Source organism: Tamandua tetradactyla, chromosome 7 (assembly GCF_023851605.1).
Source record: "Tamandua tetradactyla isolate mTamTet1 chromosome 7, mTamTet1.pri, whole genome shotgun sequence".
NCBI lineage: Eukaryota > Metazoa > Chordata > Mammalia > Pilosa > Myrmecophagidae > Tamandua > Tamandua tetradactyla.
This window is the reverse complement of record NC_135333.1, coordinates 41,145,418-41,159,139: the sequence shown is the minus strand read 5'-3', so window position 1 is coordinate 41,159,139 and position 13,722 is coordinate 41,145,418. Positions and strand designations below refer to the sequence as shown.

The 13,722-nt window shown below is 56.6% G+C and overlaps 1 protein-coding gene across 3 annotated transcripts in view; it reads right to left on the bottom strand.

Annotated features, from left to right (window-relative positions):
- The window catches only part of GRAMD4 (GRAM domain containing 4), a 96,328-nt gene extending 85,931 nt beyond the window's left edge, over positions 1–10,397 (bottom strand). Inside the window, exon 1 of one of the 3 annotated variants that reach the window (XM_077169196.1) lies at positions 10,286–10,397. Coding sequence is in view for 1 of the 3 variants with exons in the window: in XM_077169192.1 (XP_077025307.1) it covers positions 9,009–9,037 (29 nt within the window). In the remaining 2 variants the exon portion in view is untranslated. Of the gene's footprint in view, positions 1–9,008; positions 9,097–9,910; positions 10,144–10,285 lie in introns of those variants that run through there. The other 2 variants (XM_077169194.1, XM_077169192.1) reach the window with 2 other exon arrangements.
- Positions 10,398–13,722: the final 3,325 nt, after the last annotated feature.

Here is a 13,722-nt window from a genome sequence, read left to right as displayed (position 1 = left end):
GTGAAGACTGACAGCTCAGCAGGGCGACGCTTCCCATGGGACAGAGCAGAGATGAGACGTAAGAACTCTGTTTAACTAGTAGACCGATGGCTACGTGCAGAAGTACTAACAGCTACTCCCATGCGCAGGTGAGCGCCCACAGCTGCCGCCTCCTCGCTCCAGATGCTGAGAGGGCCGGGAAGCATCACTCCAGCAGCAATGCACACACCCAGCCCCCAGCCCCTGGCCTCTCAGACTGCTCTTCAGTAAAAGGGCAAAGGCTCCCGAGAGCCGGCTGACGGAGCACTGGGCCAGGAAATACCCAAGACAGGCCTGGACTGTCTTTGAGCCAGAAGGTAGGGAAGTACACAGTGATCTATCAGAGGCAAAGCAGCCACCGAAAGGGCTCCCAGTGGCAATGCTGGCACAATTCAGGCAACAAAATAGTGTTGGTCTGTAAACCAAGGTATAAAATCAACATCCACCCTGCTGTAAGTAACTGGCTGAATAAACTGACAAGTGGAAGGAAAGAGGCAAATCTCCCATGTAGAAGAGTTTCAATTAAATTACATAGCTCTTCTCCCACCAAGGAGGTGAGCAGAACCAAGGTGACTTCCTTCCAAGGACAGCTGGAAAGCAGGAGAAGGGTGACGGCACAGTGGAGACACACGCACCTCGGCCAGGCAGTCCATGCCAACTCCAGCAGTGATAAGTTATGTGGATAAAATGTGCTCCTGGAATGACGAGAATGACCCTTCTCTGTGGTTTTGTCCCCAAAATATATGCCCCCAGTCTAATCATGAGAAAAACATCCAAATTCCAACCAAGGAATTCCAGTTGTTTAACCAGACAAATCCCAAAAGAGGGCTTCCTGCAACACCCAGCCAATAATACTCTCAAGGTCAACACAAAGAAAGAAAGTCTGAAAAACCATCACAGCCAAGAGGAGCCTAAGGAGATGTGCCCACTAAATATAACGTGGGATCCTGAGACTGAAAAAGGACATTAGGGAAAACTAAGGAGGTCTGGAGTAACAACAGTATATCGATCTTGGTTCCTTAATTGTAACAAATGTACCAGGTCAGTGTAAGATGTTAATAGCAAGGGAAACGGTGGGGGAATATACCAGAACCCAGGGCGGAATACCCTGTACTCCCTGCTTGATTCTTCTGTAAATCTAAAACTGTTTTAAAAAATAGTCAACTTTAAACACACCAGCAGCAGCTCGCCGCCCAGTGCCACCACATGTGGGTGGGCACGGGCTGCAGGCTCATTTGTCAGCTGTGCCCAGCAACCACAGCATGTCAGCCCCTGGCCACTGAGACCCACAGCCCACCCACCCTGCCCATGACACACTCGGAGGACACAGCAGCAGAGATCAGGCAATAGTGGAAGGATAATCAGGAAACAGAAATTTTGGGTAGGGGAACAAATGCCAGTAGGTCAGAAGAGAGTCCACAAGGCCCAGCTGGCAAGACCCCATGCCCACGTGCAGTCGTTCACCACACACACTGGCTGTCACTGACAACAATGACTCCAGGGACGGATGGAAAGCAGGACACCTGCCTGTGAGCAGCTCAGAGGACGGGTAGGTGAAGAGGCAACCACACTTAGGATGATCAGTCCCTGGGGCATTGGGACTATAAGGTACTAATCCTGGCACTGGGAAACTTAAGGCCAGGGAGGCTTCCTGGAGGAGGTGACCTGCGAGCAACTAATGTAAATGCTAAGTAAGCCAAGGAATACAGGTCCTGGTGAACTGAAAATGAGATTATAATCCTTGCAGAGAGTGGTGCAGTTTTGTAAGCACAAAGCTGGACCCCAGAAGGGGATGCGGTGAGCTCAAGTCCTTGGTGCCCAGTAAGGCAAGGTGAGATTGAGCATCCTAAGAAAAGCAGCCTGGGATGACTTTTAGTCAGGAACCACATTTTACAAGAGGCATCGAGCAAAACTCCATCACTACACACCACAGCACACAAGAATCTCAAACCATTCACCCCAAGTGAAAGTGGCCAGAAATGAAAGGCCACGTTACGTGATTCCATCGATATGAAATGCCCATTAATGGGCAAACCCACACAGAAAGTGAACTAGTGGTTGCCAGGGCCAGCAGAAGGGAAGATTGGGGAGTAACTGCTAATGGGGATGGGGTATCCCTTTGGGGTTACAAAATGTTCTAAAGTTAGATTGTAGCAACAGTTGCACAAGCCTGGGAATAGACTACAAACACTATGCTTTTCTTGGGTGAAATGCAGAGAATATGAATTGTATCTCAATAAAGCTGTTTAAAAACCCAACCTCTCGTAATGCCTGGATACATCCTAGAATACATTAAGCAGATAATCAAAAAGTATTGGCAAAGTTTCTTGAGGGGTGGGAGATAAAAAATATGAAACCATTTCATACCACTGTGGAAACCCCTGATACTTTGTCAAACACTAGGGACGCCCAAATCAAGAAGCCAAGCCCTTGATCTTGAGGCTTACTCTTGTGAAGCTTATGCAGGTAGCAGAAAAGCTTGGCCTACCTATAGGTATGCTTAAGAGTCACCTCCTAAGGACCTCTTTTGTTGTTCAGATGTGGCCTCAGTCTCTCTAAGCCCAACTCTGCAAGTGAAATCATCGCCCCTCCCCCCTATGTGAGACATGACATCCAGGGGTGAAAGTTTCCCTGGCGACGTGGGAGAATGACTCCCAGGGATGAGTCCAGTCCTGGCAAAGTGGGATCAACAATGCCATCCTGACCAAAAGGGGGAAAGAAGTACAACAAATAAGGCATCAGTGGCAGAGAGAGTTCAGAGTCAGCTACTCTGGAGGTTGCTTTTATGCAAGTTTCAGATAGCCCTTGCTACCTATCATAACCTGCCAACCCCCAACCAGGACCATTCCAGCCAATCCTAAAGAACACCTAGGACAATATATAAGATTCTACAAAAGTTCCAGGGTAACTTTCCAGAAACCTACAACCTCCAGATGGGACCCTGGACCAGGTAAGCCCCGAAACCTAGAGGGCCCAGCCTCTCCAGAACATCCGCTAGTTCCATCTCCCTACCCCATTTTAGTGACAGACCCTTCCAACATGAAAAAGATAGACTGGCCCACAGCCCAAATACCCCTAAAGAGAGGGATAGAAAGATCAAAGGTGATGGTGGAGCTATACACAGAAGGTAGGGTTTAACAAACGAGTATGATTGCTGAATCAATGTATCACTATTTCTTTTAGTCTCCAATATCTTAGACAGCTAGAGCAGCTAGAAGTAAAAACCTAAAATTGTGGACTTGTAACCCATATCAAACTCTGAAATCTGTTCTACAACTGATTGTTGCACTATGCTTAGAAATTTTTGCTTTTTTGTAAATATATTATTTTTCACAAAAAAGAAAAAAAAGTCAATTGTGATAATAAAAAAATATTCCTTCTAGCCTCCAATGTTCTGGAGCAGCTAGAAGGAAAAATCTGAGATGATGATATGGTACCCCATGACAAACTCTGGGATCTGTCCTGTAACTACGTGTTGAAGAGTGCTTTGAAACTATTGCTTTTTCCTTTCTTTGCTTCATATATATGTTACATTATACAATAAAGAAAGTTAAAAAAAAAATCTCTCTCACCCCCAGCCCCACCCACCCCCCACCCCCTGCAGAGAGTTCCTTCTGCACCCACGCACAGCTCAGCTGCTGGGCACACCTAAGCCTGTGTGCCATGCCAGGCTTTATGCTGCTCCTAATGGCTGATTCCTCAACCCCAGGCTCCAGAGTCAGCCCAAAGCAGAAGGAGACACCAAGCCATCCCCTAGCTACCACCTCCTCACCACCCAGTACGGGCAGTGCCTGCACGCACTCGCTCCCCAGATGCACACAGGGGTCCTGCTGGGCAGGACAGAAAGACAGAAGGGCTCCTGCCTTTATGCACTGGCCTCTGAGGGGAAGCATGAAAGCAGCAACAAGCAGGCCAACACAGGCCAAGGAAGAGAGGGAAGGGGGCAGTCTCTACCCAGGTCTTGGAGGAGGCCCCACTCTCGGGGGGCTGGTGCCAGGCATAGCTCTGAAGACACCACCCACAGAGGGTGCAGTTGGAGGCTGGGGCAAGGAGTGGTGCAGACCCTCCTGAGAGGGCCTCTGCGGGGTGCAGGTAGGATTGGGGTGCCATCCAAAACCTGTACTTGATGCTGCAGGGTACAGGGAAGGACTCCTGCCTCCCTGCCCACATGCCTGTCCGCAGACAGTCCCAAGCCCAAGCCTGTGGGGAACTCGCTGGAAGCAGCAGTACTTACGGAGAGTCCCAACCTCCCTGCAAATCCTGATCAATAGGGCCCAAAAGGTTTCCCCATGAGTCTCAGCAATGGCTGTAGCTCTTGGTGTCACCCGGGGCATTTGAACCTCCTGAAATCAAGGGATCAGCATGGTGCTTTACAGTGTCGAGCAACACAGCCCCCAATGTCAGTGTCTTTCTCCCACAGGTTCCAAGATCAAGCCTGGAGGCTCCTAGGCAAAGCACGGCTACCACCTGGCAGGTCATGGGAGGGACCCAACCTGGCCAGCCTCCCGACCTGGCACCTTCTTGACATGGCCACCAAGGACCCAGACAGCTCTCAAACCTCCAGCCTTTATATGTTAAGCTGAGCCCCTGGTTCACAGGTAACTAGACTGGGGCCCAGGGACAGCCAGAGGCACAACCAGGAGTTTTCCCCACACAACTCTCCCTGTCCTGCAGTGCTGGACTTCAGAGCCGGCTCTGCCACTCGCCAGCCTGTGGCTGCAGGATATCACTTCCCTCCTCTGTGCCTCAGCTTTCCCCACCTAGGAAAGGGAGCTAATACAGCACCTACCTCCAGGTGCTGTGAAAATAAATGGTATAACATGCTTAGAGGGCCGTCAGGCCCAGAGTAAGCAATCCCATCACCCATGTTTAGTATCGAAGACAGACTTGCCCTTCACAGCATGACTTTGAATTTATTTCTTATATCTTTCACAACACTGCCAGAAACTTCACTGAACTTTACAAAAGAGCCTTACAGAGGCAAAAAGGTTGCAGTGGCTGAGATAACAGAATTTGGGCCCAAACCCCAGCCTAGCCACTTAACTAACTGGGAACTCCAAGGAGATTGCCTCGCCTCTCTGTGCCTCGGTTTACCTGCCTGCAGAATGGGGTGAAGGTGTGTGTTATGAGGACTCTGTGGGATGTGCACGGACAACAGCACACTGCCTATATTGAGCGATTTCTACGGCTGCTGTTACTTTTCTGCAGGCCAATACTTCCCGTCTCCCCATGCAGCAATCAGGAGCTGTGACCACCGGGCTGCAACAGGTCTGGCCCTGCGGTTATAACCTACGCCCAACGGTCTCGGTGGAAGGCCCCAGAAGCACTGTCAGCCGTGGTGAGTTACCAGCCGCCAGTCTCCCCCCATCCCTCCCGCACCAACCACCTGCAGATACCAAAGGCGAAAAGGGCTGGGCTCTCTCTCATTAGGGAAACCCTCATTTTCTGCTCCATCTCTGTCTGCAATAGAAAGCAGAGCAGCCGGCCCTGACGTTCTCAGGTTAACAGATCACGTTTCTGCATCACGCAGACACAGGCTCTGAGCAGGGCTCGAGGGTGGCTGCAGCCCGCTCCAGGCTGGGCCAGGACCTCAGCGATCTGCTAAATCACCACGGCACTGCAGAGACCCAGGCCCTCCTGGGCCTCCTGCCAGCCAGGAGGAAGCAGAAACACCTGCATGTGGCTGTTCAGGAACTGAACTTTATCCTCGTTAGAAATGGTGTCAGCGAGAGTCTGACCAGGAGGAAGAGCCTGTGTCCTCTGGCCTAATGAGTCCGCAGGGGCCGTGCCACCGAAAAGCCAGGGAAACACAGATCTAGACCCACTCACTGGGAAGCCCGTCGCGTCCCCAAGCCAACTCCCAGGTTCCCCCAGCCGGAGGCCCCCAAACAGCTGAGTGGTCAAATTTCCACTGGGCAGCTTCCGGGCAGCCACTCCCAGCAGCTACCCAGCTTTCTGGGCTGAGCAAACAGAAGCCGCTTGCCTGAGCTCATCTGTATTCCATCCACGGCTCATTTCTCACACCCCATGTCTTATTTTGCCCGAAACACATTTGAGTTCTTTAAGTGCAGGTATGCTTGGCTAACACCCCAACGCTATTAGCAGCCATGATAGCTCACAAGCACAAACCTAGCTTGGGACAAAAATGGTCTGCTTTACTTTTTGTTTTTTTGTTTTTTCGGTTTTTGTTTTTATTTTGGACGGCTTTTTTATTTTTATTTTTTTTACACAGGCAGGCACAGGGAAACAAACCCGGGTCTCCAACATAGGAGGCGAGAAGTTTGCCTGCTGAGCCACTGTGGCCTATCCTAGCCTGCTTTACTTTTAACAGCCCCATGCTGCAGGTGGAAACTCAGAGAGTGGGTATCAGCCCCAGGCCACACAGCCACCTTGAAGTCCAGGCCCCTTCCCAGCTGGCACACGTCTTGCACACAGGAAGCTGTCCTCAGTGGCCACCATGCTGGATATGCTCATTACATCCCACCACAGTCACTGCTGGAGGTTCCCCCCCCCCACCATCTTGACCCATGCAGAGGGCCAAACCCCAGACAGGAGAGACCAGAGGCCGGGTGGGCCACACAGTCCATGTGAGGGCAAACCTGCCCAGGAGGGCGTCCCCCAGAAATGGGCACCTGGCCAGAGCCACTGCAGGTCAGGCATCCCATTCTTCCACAAAGCTGGAGCAGACCCCGATTCCAGAGGGTCATTCCCAAGCCGTGGGGCAGTGGAAGCTAGGAGGGGCCCCTGTAAGGTGTTCCATAGAAAGGGGAGAGGCCCACTGGGGTCCCCAGTGGGAGCTGGGGTACCTAGTCTCACAACCACTAAAACGGATCACAGCAGGGTGAGCTCAGGAGAGCCCTTCGGTTCCTCGAACTCCTAGGCATCAAGGGGGGTGGGGGGGCTGGGTGTATTTCTGCCACTTCCTGTGATATCGTAGCATCCTTACACTTCCACACACGCTGCTCTTCACAAAAGGAGAAAATCAGCTCAGGCTCCCGGCCTCCCCAGCAACAGTGAATCACTAGAACCTAATAACGCTTGTTTTCATCGTGCAGGAAACCACTCTTCTATTCTATTCTATTCTACAACAAAAAATGGTGATTCAGGAAACACGGTGTGAGTCTTCTCTCTCATTTTATAGTTGGTGGAGGGGAGGGCCGGGAGGGTGAGGAAGGCAAGAGAGACAGAGAGCTGGGCAGGAGCCGGGGCTGGCCTCTGCTGGCATCCACTTGAGGCTGGACTTGCAGACAGGAGAGAGGGCGGGGTAGGCTGCAGGGCCAGCGGCTTGGAGAGAGACCACCCAGCTCTTCCTCCTCGAGCCCCATGCCCACCTCCACCTCCATAAGAGACAGAGGCACCCAGGGTCACAGTGAAACAGACCACAGCGCTGGGACACCCCCACACAGGTCCAGGAAGTGGTTCTGGGATCAAGAAGACCCAGACATCACGGAAGTAGGCCCTGCCTCGCCCTGGCCTGGCCCCCACCTTCCCGGCACCGCCACACACTATACACCAGCGGCCAGTGGAGAGAAGAGAAGGTCCAAGGAGAGGGGCGGCCCCCCAGGAGGCCCAGGATCCCCACCACCAGGCCACCAGGCCCAAGTGTACCCAATGAGCTCAGCACTGGAGGGGCTGGTGGGGCTCAGGCCCAGATGGCCCGAGGTCACAAAGTGCAACACAAGTGGCACCTTTCTAATCACCAGCATGGGTAAAAGGGTAAATCACACCAAGGCCAAGGCAGGAGGAAGGCTGGGCCAGCCAGGGTCCCTTACTGGGCCAGATGGAAGGAAGGCCCGGCAGGCTCCCCGGGGCTCCCTGAACTCCTTTACCAGGGGCAGGTCCCCACTGGACACTTGTCCGGCAGGGCTGCATGCGGTGCAGAGTAAGGAAACCCCGAAACCCTTACCCGAGCCTGGCAAACGGAGCAGCAGGCACCACTGGACGTGCCTGGCCTCCGGAGCCTCTGCCTGTGCCTCTTGTTGGTGGTCAATTAGCATCCCTCACTATCTACTGATAAGAAACTGAGGCACAGGAAGCTCAACATCCTTCCTAAGGTGACAGAGTAGGTGAGGGAGGGAGGCAAGACTCCCAACCCCCTCCTCTCCAACCACTGTACCCTACTTTGAACATAGCACAGCCCTTGGACCGGCCTCCTGTCTGGGACCCAGGGCTCTTACTTTTGTTGTGTGCAAGGAAGGTCGGCAATCTGAATTTCCTCTCCAAGGTAGGCAAGAAGGAAGCCCCAGCCCAACAAACGGTTCCACCCAACCCTGGAAACGCAGGGCAACAGCCCCAAGGCCGTTGGGCTTAGCCTGTGCAGGGGTCTCACTCTGGTGGCAGCCCCTCCCGCCCCCGCCCTTGCGCCTCCCTCTTCCCCTGCTCACTGCACTGGGCGCAGGGTGTGCTCCGGAAGGCGGAGGCCTCGGGTCAGGGGTTGTCACGCCACACCCCACCTCCTCGGGGCTGCCAGCCTGGGTTCCAGCCAAGGTGTCCTCAGGCCCCTGCGGAGCACCACAACTCATCATCTCAATCGAGGAGAGAGGGCACGCGAATGGGAGGGCTGTGCCGGGATCCGCAACTTTTCGGCGGCCTCGCCTCTGAGACCCCTGGGGGTAGGGGCTCCTTCCTCCTTCTCCTCCTCCTCCTCCTCCTCCTCATTCCCGCCCAGGAGCGGGAAAAGAGAACGATAACCTCCGCGCCAGCGCTCCGGCCTGACCCCTTCCAGCGGCCGGTCTGGGCCCCTCTCCCCCCACCCCCCACCTCCCGCCGGCGACCCCAGCCCGGGCCCCCAAACCACCGAACCCGGGAAAGGCCGGCGTCCCCGGGACCTCGCCTCTTCCACCAGCCCGCAACCGGGGGGGCCGGGACGCGCGAGACCCGGGGGCGTATGTGCGGAGCCCTCCACGAGGGGCTGCGGGTTCCCGCGCTGGGGCGGCGGGGCGCGGGCTGGGCCGTGTGGGTGTCGGTGCGTGCCCGCCGAGCCCGCTTACCCTGCGTGGAGGTCGGGACCAACTCTCATCCACCCGCCGCGGCGCCTCCCCGGCCGCGCTGCACCTGCCGCCCGCCCGGAGCGCAGCGGCGCCGGGGAGCCCGGAGGAGGCGGCCCCGCGGGTCCCGGCGACGAGCGCGGAGACGGAGGCGGTGGCGGCGGCGGCGGCGGCGCCCGGTCGCGCGCTCGCGTCCCGCTGCGCGGAGTCTGCGCGCCCCCTACCCGGCTGCGCAGCCGCCGCGCCGCCCCGCGCCCCGCCCCGCCCGGGCCTTAAAGGGGCAGCGCCCTCTGAGCGCCCGGACCCTCTGCCCCGCGCGCCGCGCCGCCCCCTCCCGCCCCTTCCCAGCACGGCGGGCTCCTGGACCCGCGGGACACGCGCCCGCCCTGGAGCCGCGGGGACGAGCGCGGGCGGAGAATAGCGCCTTCGTGCTCGCGCGAGCTCGGTCACGCGGCACCGCCTTTGTTTGGGTGGCCCACGTGGGTCCCCCGACACCCGCACCCACACGCACGCGCGGCGGCTCCTCCGCACGACCGCCGTACGGTCTTACGCGTTGGTCACGGCGGACACCACGGGCACAGCCACGCACAAACACACACGCCGCTGTCACCTGTCCCGCGACCCGCCCGGACACCCCCTCGGAGCCGCGCGGGGACCACCTGTCGGTTGGGGACGGGTCAATGGCCTTGCTGCCAGCGGCTACCCGCATCCCAGACCGAAACGTCTGTACCCTGCTAGGGCCCAGGACACGGCCCCACAGCAGAGACAGGAGCTAGAGCCTGTATGGGGCGGCCGGGGTCTTGGCTGCAAACGTCCTGTGGACGCCCAGCACGTCCAGCAGCTGCCCTCGTCCCCATCCCCAGGGACTCTGCACTCAGCCTCACCCCCTTTCTCAAAAATCTCACCTTTGTCCTTCAGCTGCTACCACCCCAGGCACCACACTGTGGGGCAGGAGATCAGTGGAGGGGACACACTCTCAGGCCACCTGCTCCTGGGTGGGACTCTCCAGGAGAAACCCTGGGCAAGGAGTTGCCTAGCTCACAGTCTTTTCACAGCTGGCCAGGTGAACAGAAAGCTGTGCAGAGCCTGGAGGAAACAGGCCCTTGGACTGTACTGGGAGGGACTCCCTATCAACTGACTCCCCGCCCAGTTCTGCCCTGAGAGGATGGCTGCTGGGGGGTGGGGAGAGAGTAATACAGAATGCCCAAAGGCTTTCATTTCCCAGCCTTCTCTGGCTCCTTCTCTAGTTGTGCTCTGCTGAGCTTGCAGTATCTTCCTACCTGCTCTGATGTCAGCTAGATGTGTCTCCAGCCCAGCGTCCTTGCTGTGCCTCAGACCTGCCTGTCCACAGTCCTCAGGAGTTCTGTAGATGCCGCCAACCCAAGGCTTCTAGAACTGAGCTCCCCACTTCTCCACCCCACCCCTCACCTCCTGCCACCCCTCACCAGCCCACAAACACCCCTCTTTCTCACTCCCCTGGACTTCCAGGGGACTCCCAGACTCCATCTGCCTCCCCATGTCTGGGAAACTCCAATTCATTGCTCAAGTTCTCCAACTCAAGCACCCCTGGAGCTCCCTGGTGCGAGTTTCAGGGCCTCTCTTTTGTTCTCCCTCAGTGTTCCCTGCCTTGGGAGGCAGCCCTGATGGAGCTGGGCCAGGACAAACATTCAAGGGAGCATCCTGGCCAGAGGTATACCTCGGGGAGGCTTCACTTCTTCCTTGTAGGGTAGGCCACCGGCTGATTTCAAACCAAAGGAGCTACTGTGTCCACAAGTGCTGCACAGACATGGGGGCTTTGCTGACCTGGCCTGGCTGTCCTCAAGACTATCTCTTCCCTGGGATGAGAGCTCTTTGGGACGGGGACAGGGTTTGAGTCACGCTTGTGCCCAGGCATGCCACCCACATCCAGGCTTCCCTGCCAGACCACACTGGTTCCTCCACCCTCCTGGCCCCTGGAAAGAATTCCGAAACTCCCGCCTTATCTCTTTGTCCTCCAGGGAAACAGTACTCGTGTTTATCACAATCACAAGCCTGACTTTCCTGCCTCCAGGTCCGTGCTCCAGGTCCGTGCTCCCGCTCCACTCTTTGCCAGGACCACCTTCCTTACTCGAAAGCCACCAGCTCCACGAAGCCTCCCTGGACTAATATGCTCAGTAATGACCCTGGGGTCCCTTGGACCCCAGGCCCCGCCCCCTGCCCCCACCCTCATTTGCATTGTTGCCTTGTTGTGTTCTTGTCTTCTGCGCTAGCCGGGCTGGAAAGACCCAGCTGATCCCCAAGTGTGTCTGCTCCACCAGTACCCCTCCAGGCAGGAGGGGGCTGAACACTCTACATATCTGTCTCTGAGTACCTGCCTCTTTGTTGATTTACCCACTTCATTGGAATCCTGTGGGCCGCCAGGGCTGGCCCTCTCCATGCCCCTGTCCAGCCCCCACCACGTGGTTCAGAAACATTTATTGAAGGGGCCTTGGCCCCTGGTGCTAGAGACCTCATCCCAATACATGAAGTCCCCTGTGCCAGAGGACGCCGAGGCACAGAGGGTCAGTCATGTGCCCAGGGTTACCAAGCAGGGACAGAATAGGGCTCCAAGCCAGGTCCCGTCCCTGCGTCACCTCGTCCCGGGAGCTGGCAGCACCTGGCACGGAGCAGCCCTGCAGTCAGTGGTGGCCTTTTCTATTTTAATAATGATTAGGGGAGGGGGGGGGTGGCACATGGGGACTGGGGCCAGAAGAGCTGAAAGAACGCAAGCAGGGGCCACGAGTTTGGGGGAAGAGTCACAGTCTGGGAGTCCCTGTCTCCCAACTCAGAATTGACACCCTACAGCTGCTGAGCAACCCTGGGTCCTGACACAGAGCACAGCAGGATCCAGAGTCTCAGTGGGGCCAAAGGGCTGCAGATCCACTCCTCAAACAGTGCACGGGCCCGTGCCCAGGCCTCACCCGGCCCCAGCTGGCACTGCCCCAAGCCCACCCTTGGGCAGCTCAGCGAAGTACCACGAGCCGGGGAGGCCTTCAAACAACAGAAGCTTATTGTCTTCCAGTTCTGGAGGCCAGAAATCTGTAAGCAAGTTGTAGGAAGGGACAGGCTCCCTCTGAAACCTGTGTAGGGGGCTCCTTCCTGGCCTCTTCCAGCTGCAGGTGGCTGTTGCAGTCCCCGGGATCCCTGGGCTGCTGGCCACTGCATCCCAGCCTCTGTCTCTGTCTTCACTTTGCTGTCTCCCCATGTGTCTGTCAGTCTCTCTTCTCACCAGTCACTGGGTTGTAGGGCCACCCCGATCCACTAGGATCTCATCTTAACCGACTCCATCTGCCATGCCCCTGTTTCCACACCAGACTGCATTTGCAGGTCCGGGGTGGGTTAGGGCTTTTACATGTCTTTTTAGGGCCCCTGCTCCTTCCCTGGGGGCCCTGGTGCAGCCTACCCAGGAAGCCAGGTGTGCGGACACTCCGAGAAAGGGTTAGGCCTGGACTCTGCAAGGCTATACGTGCCCTGGGTGGCCCTGGGTGTGGTGGAAGTCCAAGAAGCCCCCCAGCCCTGACACCTCTGGAGGGCGGGAGGTAAAAGAGGGAACCTCTGAGGACCACTGTTCCCCGCACTCCTCTGGCCAAGCCGGCATCCCCCAGCCCTCCACCAGCTCCTGCATCCCCCCTCTGCCCTGCTGGGTAAGCACTGTTTACTTCCCCTTTTGCAGATGATGGTGCCAAGCACACTGGTGGCATGTGACTCATCCCGGGCTCTCAGCAGGGTTGTCTGTCTGTGGAGTCCAAAGTCCATGCCCCTCCCATGCCCATTCCACTGCCAGGCATGGGACAGAAGTAATTTCTAGAAAGGGCACTCCTGTCACCAGGATAGATCCAAGCAAAGCCAGCTGGGGCCCAGGATGGGTCCCCCCTGGAGAGGGGTGGAGGCTGTCTTGGCCTCTCCCAGCCCTGGGGAGGAGCTGCCCCAGAGCTCAGGCCGTGACCTATGTCACTGTCCCTGCCCAGCGTGGAGCAGGCAGCAGTCCTGGGCACATCACACCTGTCTGGAAGGTGGGGTCCTAGGGCCCCTCTCAGTGATGCTAAAAATTCCGGGAAATGAGGAAGTGTTTAAACACTCAGAAACTTCCAGATCTTAATCCCCTTGTGCTGGGGAGGGTCTGCAAGCATCCCACCTCCATGCCACCCCTTTTCTGGCATGTAGGAGGACAAAGTAAGTGTGCAGGGCAGGCTGTCAGAACCCAATACAACTTCAGTTTTGGGGGAGTTGGGGCTGAGTGAGCCCTAAGGTCACATTATCCTGCCTTCTCCTCTGTGCCAGGCCCTGTGCTGGGGACATAGGGGGCGGAGAGAGCTCCAAGACTCTAAGGGAGAGACAGAGAAGCAGGCAGGCCATGATGTCACAGGGTGGTCAGTCCTGAGAGAGAGAGAGAGAGAGAGAGAAGCACAGAGGGCAGCAGGACAAGGGCCCAAGGAAGACACCTGAAGGACTTCCTGGAGGAGGTGATGCCAGAGCAGAAGCCAAGGAGTAAAGTAGGACAAGGCAGGAGGAAGGGCATTCCAAGCAGACAGAATGGCACATGCTAAGGCTGGGGAGAGAGAGAACTCCATTTGTTGGGGGAAATGCAGGTCACTCTGTTTTGCTAGGAAAAGGCAGGGACCTGGCCATGAAGGAGAGCCTGAGGGTTCAGGCTTGGTCCCAGGAGCGGTAGGGAGCCACAGCAGAAATTAGAGCAGGA